Source organism: Dermacentor silvarum, chromosome 4 (genome assembly GCF_013339745.2).
Source record: "Dermacentor silvarum isolate Dsil-2018 chromosome 4, BIME_Dsil_1.4, whole genome shotgun sequence".
NCBI classification, from domain to species: domain Eukaryota; kingdom Metazoa; phylum Arthropoda; class Arachnida; order Ixodida; family Ixodidae; genus Dermacentor; species Dermacentor silvarum.
Genome location: NC_051157.2, coordinates 172,308,361 through 172,330,205, shown reverse-complemented (window position 1 = coordinate 172,330,205; position 21,845 = coordinate 172,308,361). Strand labels below are relative to the sequence as shown.

The 21,845-nt window shown below is 50.8% G+C and overlaps 2 protein-coding genes across 2 annotated transcripts in view; both read left to right on the top strand.

Moving 5' to 3' along the window:
- The first annotated feature begins 1,328 nt into the window (after positions 1–1,328).
- LOC119449041 (uncharacterized protein K02A2.6-like) lies at positions 1,329–2,285 on the top strand. The gene has a single exon (XM_037712236.1). It carries the CDS (start codon positions 1,329–1,331, stop codon positions 2,283–2,285), a length of 957 nt encoding a protein of 318 aa, XP_037568164.1.
- A 12,661-nt stretch (positions 2,286–14,946) lies between these two features.
- The window catches only part of LOC119449040 (uncharacterized), a 49,276-nt gene continuing 42,377 nt past the window's right edge, over positions 14,947–21,845 (top strand). Inside the window, exon 1 of the mRNA XM_037712235.1 lies at positions 14,947–15,051. Coding sequence (XP_037568163.1) covers positions 14,947–15,051 — 105 coding nt within the window. The remainder of the gene's footprint in view (positions 15,052–21,845) is intronic.

Sequence of the window (21,845 nt, the reverse complement as noted above, 5' to 3'; positions counted from 1 at the left end):
TCCGACTGCCGTTTGGGATCACGTCTGCAATGGAGTACTTCCAGCGGCAGAGGTCCCGGATCCTCGAAGGCTAAGCGGGTGCGGTGAACTTGATCGACGACATCCTCGTCTTTGGGAAGACACGCTCCGAGCCCGACCGTCATCTCCGCCAAGTCACGGATCGGCTAGCAAAGGCAGGAGTCACGCTCAGCCAGGAGAAGTGCTCGTTCGCCACTTCCAGCGTCAAGTTCCTTGGGGTCGTGGTCGGCGCTCAAGGCATCTCTCCAGACCCAGATAAGATTGCGGCGGTCCGAGCCATGCATACACCCGAAGATGCCGCAGGGGTCTGTTGTCTGCTGGGACTCGCGAACCACATCGGGCGCTTCTTACCCCACGTTTAGGAGGTTACCGCGCTGATCCGAGCCTTGCTGCTCAAGAACTCTCTCTGGACTTGGGGCCATGTGCAGCAGTCTGCCTTCTCCCAACTGAAGAAGCTGCTGTGCTCGGACATCTCGTAGCTCGCTACAACACGGCATACAGGACCGCGGTCTCGGCCGACGCCAGCTCCTATGGCCTCGGGGTAGTACTCCTTCAGGAGCAGCCGGCCGGTGAACGTCGGGCCATCGCATTCGCATCGCGGTCTCTCAAACCCACAGGCCGCCGGTACAGCCAAACGGAGAAAGCCTTTGGCGGCCAGCTGGGCGGTGCAAAGGTTCAAGGAATACGTCCGGGGACTTCAGTTCTTCCTCGAGACGGACCATCAACCTCTGGTGGCGCTCTTAGGTTCCATGAACGTTGACCTGCTGCCACCACGGATCCAACGGTTTCGCTTGAAGCTGATGCGGTTCCAGTACCAAGTACTCTACCCACCGGAGAAGCTCTTGGCAACTACCGATACGCTTTCACGCGCACCGCTGGATTCCCCTCCATCCAACCGGGTTAATCAGGTCGAGCTCTTTGCCTAAGAGCTCGTCCGCTCCTTCCCAGACAACGTCTCGTCGCAGCTCGAGCACCGTGCGCCAGGCCCAAGCCAACGACGGCGTCTGCAGTCTGCTGCTGCAGTACTGCGCCCACAGCTGGCCCCACCAGTCCCACTTGCCTCTCCACGTGAAGAGGTACTGGCCGTACCAAGGGGATCTGAGGTACTGCTTCTGAAGGGGTCCCGCATTGTCGTGCCGTCCGCCGTTCAGTGCCGCACACTCGAGCTCCTTCATGATGGGCATCAAGGCATCAACCGGTGCAAAGCTCTGGCTCGGGAATCAGTCTGGTGGCCGGGCATCAACAACCAGATAGACACACTGTTGTACTGCCCCACGTGTGCCGAAACCAGGGTGCAGCGCTCAGAACCCATGCTGCCGTCAACCACTCCAACTCGACCCTGGGAAGAGGTGGGCGTCGATCTTTTTCATTTGAACGGCCAGGACTACGTCCTTCTGGTGGATTACCGGTCAGGCTTCTCGGAAGTCATCAGCCTGCGCTCGACAACAGCACCTGCTGTCATCAACGTCATCAAGAGCGTCTTCACGCGCCACGGGATCCCGAAACTGGTGCGCAGCGATAATGGTCCTCAGTTTGCTGCAACAGAGTTTTCCGCCTTCGCCAATTCCTACGGTTTCCGCCAAGTCACTAGCAGCCCCCATTTTCCACATTCGAACGGGGAGGTGGAACGGATGGTGAGGACGGTCAAGGACCTGCTGCGGAAGGAGGATGATCCCTACCTTGCGCTTCTGGTATACCGGCACACCCCTGGAGTAAACGGAGTGAGCCCTGCTCAGCTGCTCATGGGCAGGCGCCTACAGACCCGGGTACCGAAGACGTCGCGCCAGCTGGAGCCTGCCTGGCCGGCATCGGTCCCATTCACTCGGCGTGACCAAGACAACCAGAGGCGCCAAGCATCCAACGTCAACAGAAGACACGCGGCTCGTGCACTGCGGCCTCTTCAGGCCGGCGAGCAGGTCTGGGTACGGGACGTCAACTCGCCCGTGATCGTCATGGGGCCAGCTCAACGCCCCCGCTCCTACGCGGTGGAGACTCCGACGGGTGTACTCCAGCGCAACCAGATGCACCTGGTACCAACGACGGGACGTCCGGCGGAAGGCAGTATCAGTCCACCTGGAACTCCTGCGGGGAAGCAGACCATCGTGTCCCCAACAACGCCTGGAGCTCATCGAGCAGGCCAAAACCAGGGAACCGCACCGCCTCGGGAAAGCACCTCCACTGCCGATGCAGCCCGCGGCTCTACTTCTGCGCCACGCGTCTCTAAGTTCGGCAGAAAGATCCGCAGGCCGAGAAGGCTCGACCTATGAACGTTTTCTTCCGGAGCAAGAGTTCCTATGTTTTGATGTTTTATTTTACAGAAGGGAGGATGTAATGTGCAACAGTACAACTAGATGGCAGCACTGCGTCCACGTAGTGTACGGCAGTACTACTAGATGGCAGCACTGCATCCGCGGCTATATAAGGGTTCAATAAATGCTGTTGAGCACTTGCCCGCCCGGAGAGTTGGCTGCTGTGTCATTCGCTCGCTCGCTCGCCCGCTAGCTCGCTCGACACAAGTAACAGTCAAACACAACGATAGCGGCAAGCAGAGTGGGCGGGCGTCGAAAATCTCATCTACGGGTCAAGCGCGTTGACTTTTACACGCGACTCGTCGAAGGTTCCAGCGTAATCGCTGGTGCCTTTCAGAAAGTGCGTCACACAATTCGCGTGTGCGTACGACATTACAGACGGTTCGGTGAGAATAGACAACAGGTAGAATCAATGATAACATTCGCGTAAGGTCCACATGATGCAGGCGCATCTTTCACTGAGCGATAACTTGAAAATGTTAGCGAATGAAATGCAGTCCCCGGAAAAAGGACGAGTAAGTATACTTGTCGATACTTAGGAAATGGGCGTCCCTTCAGTTCGCGCAGTCGAATGTTAGTTTTGGCTCGGCGACAGCGCATAATAATGTCCAAGATTACTGCAGGGAAGCGCTCGCAACAGTCTACAGGACAGCGCAACTCATCCGTGAAATCTCCGGTTCTTAATGTTCACATGGACTAACTGTGGTTTTATAATGACTACCTTTTACAAGACTCACTCTATTTCGATTTTTCAGCAATGCAAAGTCAATACATGGAGCTGTAAGGTATTGTATTTTGGCCAGTACATTTTGAGGAAACGCAAAACGTGACTCTGGTAGGTATAACTGTCACGGAACAATTAGTCTACAGACCCAATTAATAAATTCAGTACAAACAAAAGTCGGTCTGGTATGTATAAACGAATTTACGGAACAATGGGTCTACAAATCTAATTGATAACGTCAGTACAAACAAAGTGTGATAGCAAAGGAAAACAGTCCGCAGTGGAGTTCTTGCCTTGAAAATGCATGCGGCAATGCTTAAGTAGCGCCTCACCGGGGCCCACTTGAAGTTTTGATTATACAATGGAAGTTAAAAATATCGTTTAGGCAGCATTGTAGAATTCTGTATAACAGAAGCTACAATTGCTACAGGCTGCGCGGTTCTGTGTTTTGATAGCGGTTCCGACTTCTGCGCTTTGCGATTACGCCAGCCGATAGTGAAAGAGCGGCAGTGATCAATTTTGCCGATGCCTCCTCCCCATTGTCAGACTAAACGCCATACGCGAAAAGCGCGTCACATGAGGGAGGAGCTTTGAGCCGCTCGTCACCGTCTTGCATGTGTAATCATGCGAACGGCAATTAAACTTCGCAGTTGAATATCTCAAAGCACGGATACGCTAGAAGAATTCTGCCACGTGGAACTCTGTAGAAACAACACTGCCTCTAACTTTTAATACAAACGTGACTACTTACTGCAGCTAGTCAATAGTTAATTATTCCATTTTTTAACAGCGAAGCTTTTTAAGCCAGCCGTAATTGGTGGTTTCTATCAAGAAATAAAAAGAATATCAACCTTCTTGCATAGGCGGGATTCGAACCCACGCACGCCCAGTCCCAAGGAGAACGTCGTTAGCGCTAGACTATACAGCCACTTTTTTTTCGTTCATGGTATGTAATACATTAACATGTCGTCCAATAAAACATTCACTAATTGTGCATAGTCATACAATGGTGGGTACAATGAGTCACACACAGAAAAACAGAAGAGGCACTGTTCCGCTTCAAAAGGGTGGTAAGGCTAAGCACCTCACCAAAATGGGGTACCAGTCCGGTTGAACATCAAGTCCATCATAAAAATGCTTTAGATGCACAGTCGTCTGGATAAAATTTACTCTTGTAGGTACAACCGGTTCGGCTTTGGGGTCCATCATTCGCGTCTTCCACAGACTGTGCATGCCCATGAGAAAGAACACGTCGAAAGGTACACTGTCATCAGAGGTCGGCAGCAGATATCGCACTGTATGGGGGTTGATTTCAAAGTCTTTCTTTAGAGTCCGTTGGAGGATGTCCCAAAATAGAATGGCATCTTTGCAGCCAATAAAACAGTGTTCAATTGTCTCTGGCATATCACAAAGACGACAATTAACAGAAGTCACAAATATACCCTTTTTCTGTAGCCATGTTTTTACCAGTAAAGTTTCACTATGAAGTTTGTAAAAGAATGTTTTGCAGCATGGGGATATATACATTTTACGAACTCGCTTTAGTACATCGTTGCCTGGCCATTCAATGTATAGTGATCGGTAAAATGGAGGCGGAAATAGCATGGACAGTAAATCTTTGTATAACCTTTTACGCGACACGGAGTACAAGTATTCAGTGGAAAACCGAACTGTCAGGAAACGAACCGCCAAATAAACCTCCTGCATGAAGCCCAACAAGCATAAAGACGAAGAAAAATTTGAAGAAACAACTAAATCAGGTAAAGCATCAATAAGTGTGACTTGCATGAATGACCGAATTATAGGATGCGAAGTATCGCGAAAAAAGAAGAAACGACACACTATTTGCCACACGTAAAGATGCACTAAGCCGAGCCCACCCTCACTAAATTGTCTAAAAACATTGTCTCGCCTCATGGGCTCGAAAGTGGAAGACCATATGAAAGTTGCAAAAATTCGGTGAAAGCGTTGAATGTAGAGCCTGGCACAGTGAATAACTTGCAATACGTAGTAAATTTTAGTGGCCAAAACTTATTGCAGGCTTCAGCACTTCCGAAAAGAGAAAGTCGGTATGGAACGAATGTCTGAGCGTAACTCTGCAAGGCTGAAGCTCGTTCTTTCCAATAGTGCGCGCTTAATTTATATGCGTCTAGCGGCACGCCAAGATACGTTGGCGGAACATGAGTCCACTTAATGCCTGGAAACTGTTCTGGCTTATAACACCAGGAGCCGAACCATAAGCCTAAGCTTATCGAGGAGTTCATTTGTGCTCCTGATACGCTGCCAAATTTCTCTATTGTAGCTACAACCTTTTCAATACTGGGCTTATCTGTGCAGAGAAACGCTAGATCATCTGCGTAAGCTAACACCTTAACCTCATTACCCAGTATGTTGAAGCCATGGATGGAACTTGAGTGAATTACGCTTAAGCATAGTGGTTCCAGGTAAAGGGCGAAGAGGAGTGGGGACATCGGGCATCCTTGTTTTACCGAAGAGCAGATAGCAACGGGTTTGGAGAGATGACCATTAATAACTAAACGAGTAGAACAATGGGTTTAGCAAAGCCTAACGCCTTTTAGCACAATGGAGCCAACATAGGCGTGTTCCAGAAGATAAAATAAATAGGAATGACTGACTCGATCAAAAGCTTTAGCAAGGTCTACTTGGAGCATTGCAAGCTGCTCAGTGGAGCCATAACAGTATTCAAGAAGTGTACGGGCGATATGTATGTTGGTCTGAATTGATCGACCTCTAATACTACAGTATACAGCCACGCTTGCAGAGCATGCGTTTATGCGAACCATATGATTGCGGTCGAGCGTCGTCGTCTTCGTCCATAGCTGGTGCGTTCGCATGCTCGTTCTCTGCGAGGTGAAGCGATTTTGCGCGCTATTAGATCGAGATACGCATTCACGAAGCGGTTCTGCTGGAACGCGTTGGCGGCATTGGATCCCGGTGTCGGTGTTGCAAGCTGCGCTGTGCAATGCGCACTGACGGCCGTAAATCCTGAGACGCGCGAACAGTAATTATCACCACCATGAGTAATAAGATGAAAAGTACGCGCGGGCACTCCCGGAGAATGTTGGGCTACGATCGCCCAGCTTCGCTGTTTCAAGCGTTGCACGGCCCTTGCTAGTGGGGCCTTGGAATAGGGGCACCACCCTGCTGGAGAGAGAGAATGAATGAATTAATGAATAAACCTTTATTTGAAGCAGTGAGTTGGCAGTCGAGGTGGGAGGGTCCCTTATTCCAGGAACCCTCTGGCTTGGACCGCCCTCCGGGCTCGGGCGACGAGTTCGCGCTGGTCGACCAGGTCCGGCTTGGAGATCGCAGCCTCCCACGTCTCTGCGAGGAGGGTTGGGTCTGCGTCTGCTGCTATTGGTGGTGTCGTTGTGATGCTTGCTCGGGTGTGCTTGCATTGCAGTAGGAGGTGCGCCAGGGTGTCTGGCATGTTGCAGTGTGGACAGGTGTAGGTGTATAGCGTCGGGTGGAAATGATGCAATAAGCTTCCGTGGGTGAAGGTATTGCTCTGGAGTCGCCTGTAGTCGGTGCCTTCGTATCTCGTTAGTTTTGGATGTGGTGGAGGGTATACCCTGCGTCCAAGCCGATAGTGCTGCAGTAGTGCTTGATAAGTTAGCGGTATTGTTTCCGTTTACTCCACTGATTTTGGTGGGCGGGACATGTCGAGAATATCGTGCAGGGAGGCCCGGTTGACGCTTGCGCGGGCCGCGGTGTGTGCCTCTTCATTCCCCTCGAGTCCCTCATGTCCCGGAACCCACATGATGCAGGTGTAGGGGGGAGGAGTGTCGCCACGTTTCAGTATGTTTATCGCTTTGACGGAGATCCTGCCCTTCATGTAGTTGCGTGCCGCTGTTTGAGAGTCGGTGAAGACCACTATGGCACCCTCGCTTGTATGGGTGGCGAGTGCTATGGCGGCCTCCTCTGCTGTGTCCGCGTGTTTGGCGAGAATTTTCGCCAACGCCAGTGTCGTTCCCCTGTAGTCTGTGACGCTGATGGCGAAAGCGTTTCGGCCCGAATACTTGGCTGCGTCCACGTAGCGCGCCTGCGGGTGGTTACGGTGCTTGTGTCTGATGACGTTTACCCTGGCGAGCCGTCTGCCTCGATGGTGTTCTGGATGCATGTTCCGAGGGATCTGATGAACTTGCAGACAATCTCGGAGCTTCGACATGATCTTTTCCTTACGTTCGCCATCAAGTTCTATGTTGGTTGCGTATCCTGTGCGTCGGAGGACTGCTCGGCCTGTGGTTGTGAGCTTGAGTCTCTCGATCTGGTTGATGAGGTGCGCTTCCGCGAGTTCTTCCCAGGAGTTGTGAACTCCCATGGGAAGCAATCGGTCAGTGGAGGCGGTTGTCCGCAGTCCTAGGGCGAGCTTCGTGGCCTTTCGTATTAGGAGGTTTAGCTTTTGTTTCTCGGCTGTCTTCAGGTTGAGGTAAGGAGTTCCGTATTTAATGCGGCTGTAAAGGAGGGCTTGAACCATTCGCAAGGTGTCGTGCTCTTGAAGGCCATTGCGGCGATTTGCCACCCGTTGTATCAGATGAGTCAGCTGTGCCACAGTGTTCTGTAGTCTAGGGAGTGTGGCGGAGCCGGACCCGTCCTTGTGTATATGGAGTCCGAGGATTCGAATTGAGTCGACCTTCGGTATCGGGACTCCCTGAAGAAGGACTTGTGGGTCCGGTGCGTCGTGGCTTGGGGGCCGGCCCCGGGTGCGTGCCGCGAGTGCTAATAGCTTGGAGTTATCCGGGGCACAGTGGAGGCCGCAGGTGTTCAGGTACCGCTCGATGATGTTGACCGCCTCCTGAAGACGGTCCTCCTGTTCGCCCGTGCTCACGCCTCTCGTCCACAGTGTGATATTATCTGCATATAGAGCATGAAATATCCCTGGGACGGTGTCTAGGAGGCGGGGAAGTTTGAGGAGGGCCATGTTGAAGAGGAGTGGCGAGATTACCGAACCCTGCGGCGTACCCCTGTTAGGTAGGTGAAATGTCTTGCTCCGGAGATCGGCAATTCCCACCGTGGCCGTACGGTTGGTGAGGAAAGCGCCCATGTAGGCGTATGTTTTGGCACCGCAGCCGATATCTTCTAGGTTACGGAGAATGGCTTCATGGCTCACGTTATCGAAGGCGCCCTTTACGTCTAGAGCTAGAACGGATGACTTGCTTTGTTTGCTCAAATGGTCAAGAATATCTTCCTTTAGCTGGAAGAAGACGTCCTGCGTGGAGAGCATCTGGCGGAAGCCGAACATGGTGTGTGGGCAGCGATCGTTGTCCTAGAGATGTGTGGTGAGCCGCTCGTCGACCATGTGTTCCAACAGTTTTCCGGCGCAGGACGTAAGGGAGATGGGGCGGAGATTTGCGATGGAGATGAGTTTGTTCGGCTTGGGTAGCATGGTTACCTCCGAGTGTTTCCAGGCTGTTGGTAGCTCACCCTTAATCCAGCAGTTGTTATAGTACCGAAGGAGAGCCGCCAACGCCCGAGGGGGTAGCTGTCGAAGGTGCTTGTTGGTGACTCTGTCTTTGCCCGGGCTCATATTGCGTGTTAACCTAGAGAGGGCTGCCTGTAACTCTGCCTGTGTGAAAGGCCAATCTAGCTCTTCGTTCGACGCTCCTTCGTACTCCTTGGTGGTGGAAAGGTTGGTGGTTGGAGAGAGAGAGAGAAAAACATTTATTGAGCTGAAATGACGACGTCTTCTCAGACGACGGACGGGGTGGTTCCCTGGTTTCGGGACCCATATACGGCCAGCAGCTCCTGGCCTCTAGCTGCCAGCGCGAGCTGGATCGACAGGACGGGGCTGGACCGTGAGGTCTCCCATCGCTCATGGGGTGGGGTAGTGGGGTACGGAGGGGGATGGGGGGTATAGGGGATTTGAGTGACATGCACTCCATCAGGACGTGTGCGAGGGTGCCTGTGTTGTTTTTGCAAAATGGACCAATGTCCTCTTCGGTTTCTGACTGACTGACTGAATAAACTTTATTAAAACCAGCAAGAGGTGGTGGCTGGGCCTAGGCCTCCCACATGGGGACATCGAGGTGTTGCCTATTCACCGCCTCGCAGGCTTGCTGGGTCGCCCAGAGTTGGTCGTCGAAGTTGGAGCTACGCAGGACAGCGTGCCATCTCGACGAGAGGGTCGTGGGATTAGTGTCGGGGTATTGTTGTGTACAGTCCCAAAGCATGTGTGTAATTGTGGCTGGCTGTGTCTTGCAGATATGGCACGTAGGATTGGGGTAAATGTCTCGGTAAATCTTGTTGTAAAGGTGTAACGAGGGGTAAGTGTTGGTTTGTAGCAGGCGTAAAGTTATAGCCTGCGCTCGGGATAGCTTGCTGTGCGGGCCGGGGAAAGTCCAACGCTCTAAGTAGAAGGATTTCACTACATCATTGTAGCGTGTCAGGCGATCCCTATAGGTGGGGGCAGCATCCCCGTCTCCCGCGCGGTTAACGAGCCCTCGCGCTAGGGCGTGGGTAACCTCGTTGTGGTTGGGAAGGTGCGGGTGGACGGTGCCTACATGAGCTGGGAACCAGAAGAGTGTAACCTGATGGTCGGTTGAGCGGGGTGCTTGTTGCAAGATGCGCAAGGCTTGGTGGTAGATACGGCCGTTGATGTAGTTGATAACGGCGGAGCGGGAATCAGAGACGATGGTATGGCATGTTGAATCTAGTGTGGCTAGCGCGATGGCCACTTCTTCAGCTTCCTCAGCGTGTGAGGTTAATAGGCTGATAGCATGGTGGAGAGAGCCTTCACGTGTGGTGACGGCTGCAAAGCGGGTACCGTGGGGATATTTGGCGGCGTCGACGAAACTCACACCGTCGTTGCGAGCAAGGGCTTTGGTGAGAGCCGTGGCACGTGCTGTGCGGCGTGCGCACTTGTATTCGGGGTGCATGTTTCTGGGGATAGGGTCGGCGTGAATCCAGGCTCGTATGGTGGAGGGGATCTGGTGTTTATGGCTGTGTTGATGGTGGTAGGTAATACCGAACGAGGTAAGGATGTGGCGGCCCGTCACTGTGAGTGTGAGTCTCTCCAGCTGAGAGCGGCGTTGGGCCTCGATGAGCTCGTCCAGTGTGTTATGGACGCCTAGTTGAAGGAGGAGGTCAGTGCTGGTGTAACCGGGGAGGCCGAGGGCTTGTTTATAGATACCGCGTAGGAGGATGTTGAGTTTGTTTTGTTCAGCCTTGTACCAATTTAGAAACGCAGCAACGTAGGTGATGTGGCAAATTACGAATGACTGGATTAATCGGACGAGACTCTCCTCTTTCATACCCCCACGGCGGTTGGAGACCCGCTTCAAAAGTCTCATGGTGTTGAATGCATTGACCTGGATCTTTGCGAGGGCCATGCCATTCGCTCCGTTCGCCTCTATAAGCATGCCGAGCACACGGATATTGGTGACGAGGGGAATGGGGCTGCCATCCGTGAGGTGAAGCGCGATGTCTTCGTATTGGCGTTTAGCGGTCGAATGTTTCGGACGGCGGCCACGGAGAGTAGGCCTGGAGAGTAGGCCTGTAGAGGAGGAGTTCGGACTTCTCTGGAGAGCAGCGAAGCCCCGTGCCTTGGAGATAGGTCTCGACTGTTTCAATGGCGGATTGTAGTGCCGTTTCCATTTGGCCGTCACTGCCTTGATGGGCCCATATGGTGATATCGTCAGCGTATATGGTGTGGTTGACACCGTCTACTTGCTGCAACTCCTTGGCAAGATCGACCATGACGAGTAGAAAGACCATTGGGGAGATAACGGAGCCCTGGGGGGTTCCCGCGCTGCCCAGAGTCCGGGCATCGGAGCGGAGATCCCCCACCGAGAGGAAGGCCGTGCGATTAGAGGGAAAGTCTCCGACGTACTTATAAGTGGGCGCACCGAGGTTAAGGCGTGAGATGCGGTCGAGAATTGTGGAATGGGCTATGCTGTCAGAGGCCTTTTCGAGGTCAAGGCCGAGTATTGCTTTAGTAGTGCGGGTTCTACCTTTAAGTATATGGTGCTTGATTTGTAGCATAGCGTCTTGGGTCGACAGGTGAGCCCGGAAGCCAATGACTGAGTGAGGATACGCTGCAGTGTCTTCCAGATAGGTATTAATGCGGGTGAGGAAGGCATGCTCCATAACCTTTCCCACACATGAGGTTAGGGAGATGGGGCGAAGGTGATCGAGGTTAGAGGGTTTGCCAGATTTGGGAATAAGGATGACCTTTGCTGTTTTCCAGGCTGGGGGAATTGCACTCTTACGCCAGCAGTCATTGATATAATCTGTAAGGCGGGTGACGGAGGCGTCATCCAGATTACGGAGGGCTTTGTTAGTGACCCCGTCGGGGCCAGGGGCAGAGCGGCTGTTTAATTTGTGTAGGGCGGCTTGAATCTCAGCGACACTAAAATCTTCGTCCAGTGGGGGGTTGGGGGCCCCGGTGTTGGAGCCGTGAGACTGCACTGGGCCCACGGGGAGATACTTGTTAGTAAGGTGGTCTAAGACTTGGGCGCGGCCCTGTTTCTTCGTTTCTGTATAGAGAAGTTTAGGGAAGCGATCTTGTTGGGAAGAGCGGTTGGCCTGGCTATCGAGGAGGTGTTTGAGAAGCTTCCAAGAAGAGGCACAGTGGATCTTGCCGTCAAAAGTATTGCACAGTTCAGTCCACTGTTGACGGCTGAGGGTGAGGCAATGGGCTTCGATTTCCTTGCTGAGGAGGGCTATTTTAGCGCGGAAGCGCCTGTTGAGATGTTGACCTTTCCAGCGGGATAGGATGGATGTTTTAGCCGCGAGGAGATGAGCTAGTCTGCTGTCCATGCGCTCGACGGGGGCATCGGTAGTAACGGTGTGCGTGGCTGCCTTGGTATCAGGTTGGAGATTTCGGGTCCATGCATCAATGTCCGCTATGCGTTCCGCGTGCGGGTCAGCAGATTGATGCTTTCGAAATGCATCCCAGTCAACCCAGGTGAACTCTCGGGGTTTGGCGGTGACTGCAGCTATCCGAGGGATAAGTATGGCAATGATGAAGTGGTCACTATCGAGATCATGTTGTGTGTTGCTCCATCGGGCGTTGGTCACATTCTTGGTAAATGTGAGGTCGGGGGTAGTGTCACGGGAAGTGGAGTTACCGAGGCGTGTAGGGAACGTGGGGTCTGTAATAAAGTGAGGCCGAGGTCCTGGGAGTCTTGCTAGAGGTTTTGAGCCGCCGTCGTAGAGTAGTCATATCCCCATACCGTGTAGGGGAGGTTGAAGTCTCCACCGATAACGAGCGGGTTGGTGCCAGCTACGTTAAGGGCCTTCTTGAAGAGGGTGAGAAAGCGGCTTCGAACTTTGGCAGAGGGATGGCTATACACGTAAGGAGAAAATTATTTTCCTTACGCTTCCTAATGGGTATTAGTTCAACCAGAAGGTGTTTTATGTTTCGGACGTGCAGATTGTGTTCAATGGCGGTGATTCTCTTGCGGACGAAGGTGCAGAGGCGGCGAGAAGCGTCTGACGGGATGAAAGGTTGGTAACCTGGGGGGGGGGGTGACCAAATCGATAAGGGTATCTTGAATCATGATAAAGTCCGTTTGCCGGGTGAGGGTACGTAGGTGTTGACGGATGACTGGTTGTTTGCGGAGATAGCCTCGGCAGTTCCACTGCCAGATAAGTGCATCGTTGTTAGGGTGGGCCATGATGGGGATTGGGGATGCCATCATGGGCAGTGCCGGGGTTTCGCGGGCAGGGGGAGCGGGCATGGGGAGAGTTTGTAGGTCGTTTTAAACGTTAGCGACGTGCTGTGCCAGGGCGAGAAGGGCGTGTTGTACGGATTAGACTGCATTCTGGAGTGTTTCCATCGTGCTTTGTAGTGAGACTAGCATGTCCTAAACCTCTGAGCGCACTTGGCCCGCGGCTCTCTCTTGAAGGGCCCGCTTTTGGGGGCCGGTGTCATTGGGGCGTCATGGCTAGAGGAGGGGGAAGCTTCGGCGGGTGGTGTAGGAGCGGGTGTTTTCGTCACGAACCAGTCACGAACCTCTTGCGAGAGCTTTTGAATTAGGTCGCGCATAATGGCGTTTTCTTTTTTGAGGTGAGCTATTTCTGCGTTATCATTAGTGTTAGTGGGCGTTGGGGAAGGTGTGTTGCGACCCTCTCGCGAGGTGTCCGTAAGGGCTTCCGCGAAGCTCACCTTGTTGGTAGGAGGCTTGGCTGGTGGCGTAGAAGTAGATCTGGATCGGGAACGGCGCTGTCTTGAACGTGAAAGGGGTCCGGGAACAATGTTGCCTCGAGCGTGATGGAGACCGGGATCTGGAGCGGTGCTTGTAGTTCATGGGCGGGAAGTCACTTTCTTGAAGGTTTACTTGCGTTGCTGCTCGGCGTTCCCCGATGCGCTTGCGAATAACGTACGGTGTCTTGCAGCGAGCCGTGCACGATTTGTCTGCCGTGAGATGAGGGCCGCCGCATAGCGAGCATTTGGAGGTTACACGTGCGGTCGGGAGGTGGGTTGCGGACTCCGCAACCTCGGCAGATCTTGTTATCGGGAAAAGGGCAGACATCCATGCGGTGTCCGAGGCGGCCGCATTGGTAGCAAATTTCTATTTGCTTGCGGTATAATGAGCATGGGATTAACGTGGCTCCGTAACGAACCAGATATAGCACGTCGGGGCTGCTGAAGGCGATGACAACGGTGGTTGTCGTTCCAATGCGTTTTGCAGCTAGTGCGAGCGGGTTGCGGGTAGTTACAATATTCGCGTTGATTTGCTGTGGTTTCTGATTTGCTGCGTTGATTTGATGCTTCGGTTTCTGGGTAGAATTTATTCATCAGGGCAGGGTGGGTAAGTGAACCCGCCTGAATGCGCCTGATGATTGTTTGTTGTTCACTGCGCAGGGTGCGGTGCGGCTCGGGGAAGGTGCGACGATCCTCCTTATACTCGGAGGCAATCTCTCTGCACGTGAGCACCGGGTTGTTGGTTTCGGCGTCCTGCCCTGCCCGGAGGGTCATCGCTCGGGCATGGTAATCGGCTATGACGTTGCCGGCTACCGCTGTGTGGGCAGGCACCCATACGAGCTCTACGGCTCGCTCCGGTGCCCTTTTCTTCGTTAATATCGCGGCTGCCTCTGAGGAGATCACCCCTTTTCTGTAGCCACCGTAAGCTCTATTGGAGTCGGTAACCACTACCCTGGCGCCCGGTTGGACGAGCGCCAGGGCTATGGCCACTTCCTCTGCTGTCGATGACTCTCTGATGTTGACTGCAGCGCTGTGTATCAACCGTTCCCCGTCGGTTACCACCACCGCTGCTTTGCTGCTGCCCTTGAAGAGGGACGCATCCACGTATAGGACTACCTCCAACCGCTGCATTTTGGAATTATTCGCCTGAGCTCTGGTTTCTCTCCTGCCATCATTTTTCTCCGGTGTCATGTTTCCGGGAGGGCTTGGTGGTGATTGTCGTCATCCATTCAGTTGGGATGTACCTCTTGATTGTTGCTCTCTCCTTGCACCACCCTATCTTATCCAGCACCGCGTGGCCATGATTTGTCTGGCTCAGGCGGAGTCGCTGGTTAGACAGGTGGGCTTCTATGAGTTCGTCGTCTGTGTTTTGTTCCCCCATGGCTTGAAGGCGCTGGGTCGACGAATAGATGTGTATGCCGAGGGCTTGCTTGGTGGCCTTTCTGATGATGGTATCGAGTGTATTCTTTTGAGTCCTGTCTAGATTGAGATACGGGGCCGAATATGTTATCCTGGATGTTATGAATGCCTGCACTAGTCTGAAGGCGTAGTCTTCCTTGAGTCCTCTGTTTCTAGTTGAAACCCTTCTCAGCATGGCTAAGATCTTCTCCGCGCTGGTCTTCATCTTGGCGATGGCGGCGTGTGGTTTGCCATTGTCTTGTATTAGGAGTCCGAGAATTCTACATGTGTCCGTCGGTTTAACTGTGGTACCGTCAATTTGGATGCAGATGTCTGGTGGGGGCTGCTTGCGGGGCTTTCCTGGTTGGATTACGAGGAGTTCCGACTTCTGCGGCGCGCAGCTGAGTCCTCAGGACTTCGCGTACTCGTGCACTGTGAGTGCTGCCGCTTGAAGTGTCTCCTCCATCCAGCCGTCGGAGCCCGCTTGCTCCGTCCATATTGTAACATCGTCCGCGTAGTACGCGTGTCCGATTCCTTAGATTTGGTCTAGCAATCGAGGCAGTGGCAGTAAGGCCAGATTAAACAGGAGTGGTGATAACACTGCTCCCTGTGGGGTGCCCAGCTCCCCCAATTCAATGGGCTCTGATGGCTCTTCACCCATTGACATTCGTGCCTTGCGGGAGGACATATCCGAAAGTGCGCCACTCACACCTCGTCTCATTGAGGTTAGTGAGTATACTAGCATGAGTAACATTGTCGAACACCCCTTTGAGATCTAAGGCGAGGATTGCCCTGGGGCTGTTTCACGTAGCTCTTTTGATTACCAGCTCTTGAAGCTGAAGCATGACGTCCTGTGTTGATAGATGCTTGCGGAACCCAAATATCGTCTTCCTAAGTTGGTCGGAGGCCTCAAGGTGTTCCTGGATGCGACGTAGTACCATACGCTCCATCACCTTGCCAACACAGGAGGTCAGCGATATTGGCCTCATGTTTTCGATCACGGGTGCCTTACCCGGTTTGGGAATGAATCCCACCTCGGCATTTTTCCACTCCGGCGGGAGTTGAGAAGTTTCCCAAGCCTTATTTATATGTTCGAGCAGAGATTGTGCCGTCCTACCGCTTATGTTGGCGAGCAACCTGTAAGTGATGGCGTCTCTCCCCGGAGTGTTTTTCTTGTTGCTCTCGTCAATTGCTGTCCACATTTCGGGGATCGTGAACGGCCTGTCCAGGTCTTCATTGCTAGGTCCTGTTTATTCTCGCGGGATCGGGTGTTGCCCTCGCTTCGTTTGAAAATAGTGGTCTTCTAGGGACTTCATAAGCCGGTCGCCGTCTCCGTCGTATGTGTTTAGGACCTTCGTCAGCAACCGGTTGCTTGCTGTCTTGCTGCTAGCGGGGTCTATGAGGTGCCTCAGCAGTTTCCATGTCTTGCCCACGGACAGCTGTCCCTAGAAGGCCGTCGCATACCTGCAGCCAGTTCTCTTTGCTGAGCTTGGCCACGTATTGCGAGATTTCGTTGTTAAGCTCGGCTATCCGACGCGCAAGCTTCCTGTTGCGCCTTTGCCTCTTCCAGCGCTTCGTGAGCGAGTGCCGGGCCACCCACATGTGAGCGAGCCTGCTGTCGACGAAAGGTACCTTCGTTGTAGTTGCAATTTCTTGGGTGAATTTGTCAAGGATCTTCTGTTTCTTGGCTCATGTCTTGTACGAGGTATCGTGCGGGTCCCCTTCGTCCGCGTCTTCGCCGTCTTGTTGTGTGTATGCACGCATCTAGAGGTAGAGGTAGAGGTAGAGCCTTGGAGTTACTGGCACATACCCACTCTGGGGGATTGGCCAAGAACCGGGTAGCTTGAAATAACAATCAGAAAGGAGATGTATAAAACAATACGAACATAAATGTGGGAATATATACGCATATGAGAATGAATAGTTAGAATATATCAAATGACTTGAATAGAATAAAGAAATAAATGATGACTAAAAAAAGGAGTAGACAGCTAGTCATCAAATTTGTAAAAATATTTCGGAACCCCAAGCCCTGATTTTGTCATCTAAATCTTTCTGACCCTGTAATGTAATTCTGGATGGCATCGACAACCTTCCCGTCGCTGCGCCCAAGGGTAGAGGCCCCCAATGATAGTAAATTTTGAACATTTAATTCTAATCTAAGAAGGCGGAACGGTGTTTCTAAGGTTCTTTTGCGCAATTCAGAATATCTTTGACAGACAATGAGAAAATGATCTAATGTTTCATGTTGTCCACAATAGGGACAGTTAGGTGAGGGAACGAGACCAGCTCTGTGTAGGTAAAAATTTAAAAATGGAATCTTATCCCAGTCTTGCTGGACAAACTTCGTCTTTAACCCCCTACCCTCTTTGAGGACTGGGTAGGAGCTTGTCCGGTTTCTGAATATCATAAAAATTTACTACTACTATTACATTGTACGCGTAATGGCGATTATTATCATCTCACTTTGCGTCCCCCTCGCCACATAACCCTATTGTAGAGGTGGTCATCACGTACGTCTCAGCGCCTAATTTCAAAACCTGCCAACTTAACCTTGATCACCCTGTATATCCTCAAGGACCGATCATAGCTTCAAGCTTGGTCTACCGCCTTGTCGCAAGAAATTGTGGAATGACTCTTTGTTCCTAGAACAAGCGTCGCATGGAACCAGCTTCCTTCCACAATCTTAAGCATAACTGATGACCACGAGTTCAAGATCGCTTTACAAGATGCCTTGCAATAGTTCGTTGTTAGTTGCACGACTTGCCATTGTTTCGCCGCTCCTTTCTGTAGTGCCTTTGGGCCCTGAAAGTATTTTCAATAATAGATAGATAGATAGACATATGTATAGATATATAAGCAGCTAGGGATCTTTGAATGCTATCGTGTTCCGCTCTTAAAACGAGGCTTAAGCGTCCTTCAATTTTTTTTCGTGCTCAACAGGGTTTCGATAGGTCGGGGTACACTTGTGCTCATTTAAACCAATGGGTACCCAGCGGTGGTGGGATTCGATCGCACAACCTCCCACAGCCGACGTGGGTGCTCTAGAACTATAGGTCGCGGCTGTGGTGCTGAAATGTTTACTGCATGCCCAAGTGTTTTACTTTAAGGTGATACGGCATGCTCGGGCGCGAGGCGCGGATTATTGTGTAATCCATAAACCTATACACGACATGGATGACATTAACGTCTTACAACGTGATTTTAGCACGGTCGTTTTTTGGTGCAAGCAAATGGAACATGCATTTGAATGTAAGTGTTGTTGAAACGCGAACCCTTCCATTCTTGTTATAGCATGTCTGGTACCCACTCGGCCACGTTCAGCATTTTGTATACCTTGGTGAGTATATACAGCTTGTTTCAGCGAACACTTTCAAAATTTATTTAAGGTTGCCTGTGGCAGATAGCCCAATTAAAATTAATGAGCTGGTCTACTCGAAGAGGCGGACATTATTTGCACAAGAAATTGAAACGCATAATCGAATAATTAACAAAAGTTCACTAATTAAGTTTTTAAGTAATTGCCTGATGGCCCATATTGCAATTTACAAATTGTAGCCGTGGAGTTCGCAAGGCGGATCCACTTGTAACGAATTCTTAGGATGCCATCCGTTTCGAAATATTAATTCCTGAACTTTGCAGGGAAATTCATTGGCGTTCCAGTTAATTTTGTGCTTCAATGCATAAAGCGACGTTTTGTTTAGAAGATAACTGGAACGCCAATGCATTTCTTCGACGAGTTCCCGCTCTGATGTCGTCGAAAACCTCCGAGCCGCCGCTAGAGGCACCGAAAACAGTCACCAACGCCGCGCGCGTTCGGTGCGAACGCGGGCAAAACGCCGACGGCGTCGACAACAGTTCTGCGAGTTGCTGGTGTTGCTACATGTCCAAGTTTATACAGATGATAAACTACTGTCCTTACTCCGTATAGCTCTCTACTAATTTGCTATCGCAATTGATGCTTCGCTTTTCGAGTGCAACTGCGACATTTTTTTATGTATCTTTCTTCTCTATGCCTGATTCCTTTCAGTTCTATTTGATTATACTGCAAATTGTGCCCAACCATGCATTGCTTATTTTTTAATATATCCGTGAGGGTTGAGGTAAATAATTTGCATGTCAATTATTCCACGCTATCGTTGCTTTTTGGTCCTCACCCTTTACGGTAGCATTTTTCTTTCACCTCCTAGTTCTTGCTGGCATTATATTTCGTACTCGGGCTAAAATCTTATCCTCTCGCACGTAGTGGGAGCATGCCTTAGTTTATGACCATTATCATCATCATCATTGCCTCGAGACACGTCAGCCTCTTTGGAGCAAGCTCCTGCTAGTCCTAGAACGGTGCTTGAATTTGAATCGGTGAGTGGTTCTTCTGTGTTGCATGCCTAGACAATAGTATTATCACTATAGCGTGAATAAAAATGAAAGCGCCAAGATGATTCCGCCAAGCGCCGTAACAGCCCAACAAAGACTGAGATTGCAATTATGGAAACTGCCTGTATCTGCAAAAAGGAACAAATATGGCGATGTGTGCGAGAATGTTAGTGTTATCACGGCATTTGATTAAAGCCCTGGTCACAAATTCATCGTGATTTTCACACATGGGTTTCCGATGGTGGCCCAATGCAAAAGTTATTGTGTACCGAATTGACTTATCTCTTCGGCATCCTTCCCGTTTGCTGCGTCGCTTTGTGACGTCAGACCCCATCAATCTATCAATCAATCAATCAATCAATCGAGCTAGTACGAGCGTTCGCTTTTATGTGGGGAATGCAACTGTGCCATAAATGCGCAATCTGTTGCACTACGCGTCGGCAATAATAAAAAATGTTCCCTGGAACCCACTGAAACGAGCGGGACGCTTGCTTCTAGCTTAGATGAATGTGGTCGCAAGTTCGGCTAGCCGGTCATTTATTTTACGTGCATATGTGTTTCGCGCTTCAGAGTATGAAGCATACGGTACGACTTGGCGCGCGACACAATGTGCGATGCGCGCGAAAGAAGATCGAGTCCTTCAACTATGGTAACCTACCGGAAACTTGTGGGGTGCGGCTGTTGATTCGACAGGTCGAAGAAAGGATTACGCACTCTCTAGTATCGTGTGTATTGTGCTTCGTGATAAAAAACATGGTAAGGACCCACCGCCTGCCAAACAGCCGTAAAAGAAGGGAGCGCACTCTGCTAGTAATTGTCAACGACATGCTTGAAAACGAATCAAGCATTGCTCAGTATTGTGCTTATTGAACTGCCTTTGTGACGCATAGTGGTTGTGATGTGGGCCATATATACGCATTAGCTCTAGAACTAGAACATGCTACAGCACTCAAGGGCTTTGTTGCGTCATAGCATGCTGTCAGCAACAGTAAATGAAAGTACGCTATGTCTTGAAGAAATGTCACCTTGTGTAAGCGCTCGCTCCTGGCCTATGCTTTTCTTGATGGCGTACTTTTATATGCGAAGCATTTCTTGGCGAATATTTCCGATTTTGACAGTATCTATCTATCTATCTATCTATATATATATATATATATCTAGCCGCCTACGCCTTGGTGCTCTCACAGTCTTTTCTTTAACTTTGTAGGTACCAAAGTTGGCATAGTATGACAGGAGTGTATGGCGAACATAAATGATACGTCATGACCTAAATGTTCTGACATGCGTGTCATGTGATGACATTGGTCATTGACCACGCGAAACAAGCTTTACACTCAAAAACCACTGAAATTGGTTCATACGCGGGTACTAAGTGAAGGAAACACTAAAGGATGATGGTAGAAGTCATAGTTGTAAGTATGACTCAGCAAAAATGATAATGACTCCGCTAAAAAAGATTACGGCTCAAGAACCACTGGAATGGATTAGGACGTGGGCACTAAGTGAAAGAAACACTAAAGCATGTTGGTAGAAGTCATAGTCATGAGCATGACTCAGCAAAAATAACAATTACTCAACGAAAAAAAGATTAATACTCAAAAACCACTGAATGGGTTCGGACGTGGGTACTAAGTGAACGAAACACTAAAGCATGATGGTAGAAGTCAGTCGTGAGCATGACTCAGCAAAAATGACAATGACAGCGAAAACCAATGAAAGGGGCTCGGATGTGGTATTAAGTAAAGGAAAAGGCTTAAGTTTGATGGCCGAAATCATAGTCATGAGCATGACTAAGGCTTTCAGCTTAAGGTCTCTTAAGCGTAGCTAAAGGGACTCCCGAGTACTCATGACAGGAATGTCATACCATGCCTGTCATGTAGGTCATGAAACAGCCGCCTACGTCTTGGCGCTCTCATTGTCGTTTCGCTAACCTGCTCGGCTCCCCGGAACACTGCTTCCCATAACATCGATTCCCACAGGGCACAGGATCTGCCGTTTTTTCTATCAATTGTTTATGCAACGTGCAATTCCCAAGTCGGTGCAGGTACCCTCACTGCTCTTTTCGTAGCTTATTGACTGCATTTCTTGTTTCATTCTAACTTATCAGATTCTGTGAGATTGGCTATGCTGAAGGTATGCCTGCTGTCGTCCGGCGATGCTGAACAAAATCCCGCTCCCATGACTGTTGAATCGGAGCGTGATCTTATGAAAATCGTCCGGAATATTCCTAAAATGTTGGAGACACAGGACAAAATTCTAAATGCTTAAGGGAATAAAGATGGAACAAAATGAATTGAAAGAAAAGATTAAAATACTTAAAATAAATCTAGAATAGATGGCCACGAGTCTGGTTACTTAGTCGATGAAAAAAAATGCCCGAGTTTCGACCGAAAGGCGAAGCTTCAATTGCGATAGCAAATTAGTAGAGAGCAATTCGGAGTAGGGATAGTAGTTTTATCGGCTGCATAAACTTCGACACATTCACTTACTAACTGAATTAACAAGCGTGGTGTCAGCGCAGACAAGCAAACGTCTGCGGTCATCACACTCGATTACCGCAGACAACCACTGTCACAACGCTGGCAGCAAGCGCAGCCGCCACAGCGAGCGAAGGTTCCTGCGGTCTATCGCTTCAACGGAAACTGAGCGGCGAATGGCACAGCGCATACAAAATGCCAGAGCCATGTTGAGATCGCTTTCAAGATACGGTGCGGGCGACCGCCGCAGCCTAGGAAAGTACAATCACAGTTGTTGGCAGAGTAGAAGCTGCTCCCTCCCTCCCGCGCTGCCTTTCCGCTTTCCTCCTTTCGCGTGAGAGACTGAGTCGCCCATTCTCCTTGCGACGGGTTGCAAG

Bases quoted from the DNA above. Each gene is read 5' to 3' on its own strand.
- LOC119449041 (XM_037712236.1), top strand. From the start codon at position 1,329: ATGCTGCCGTCAACCACTCCAACTCGACCCTGGGAAGAGGTGGGCGTC.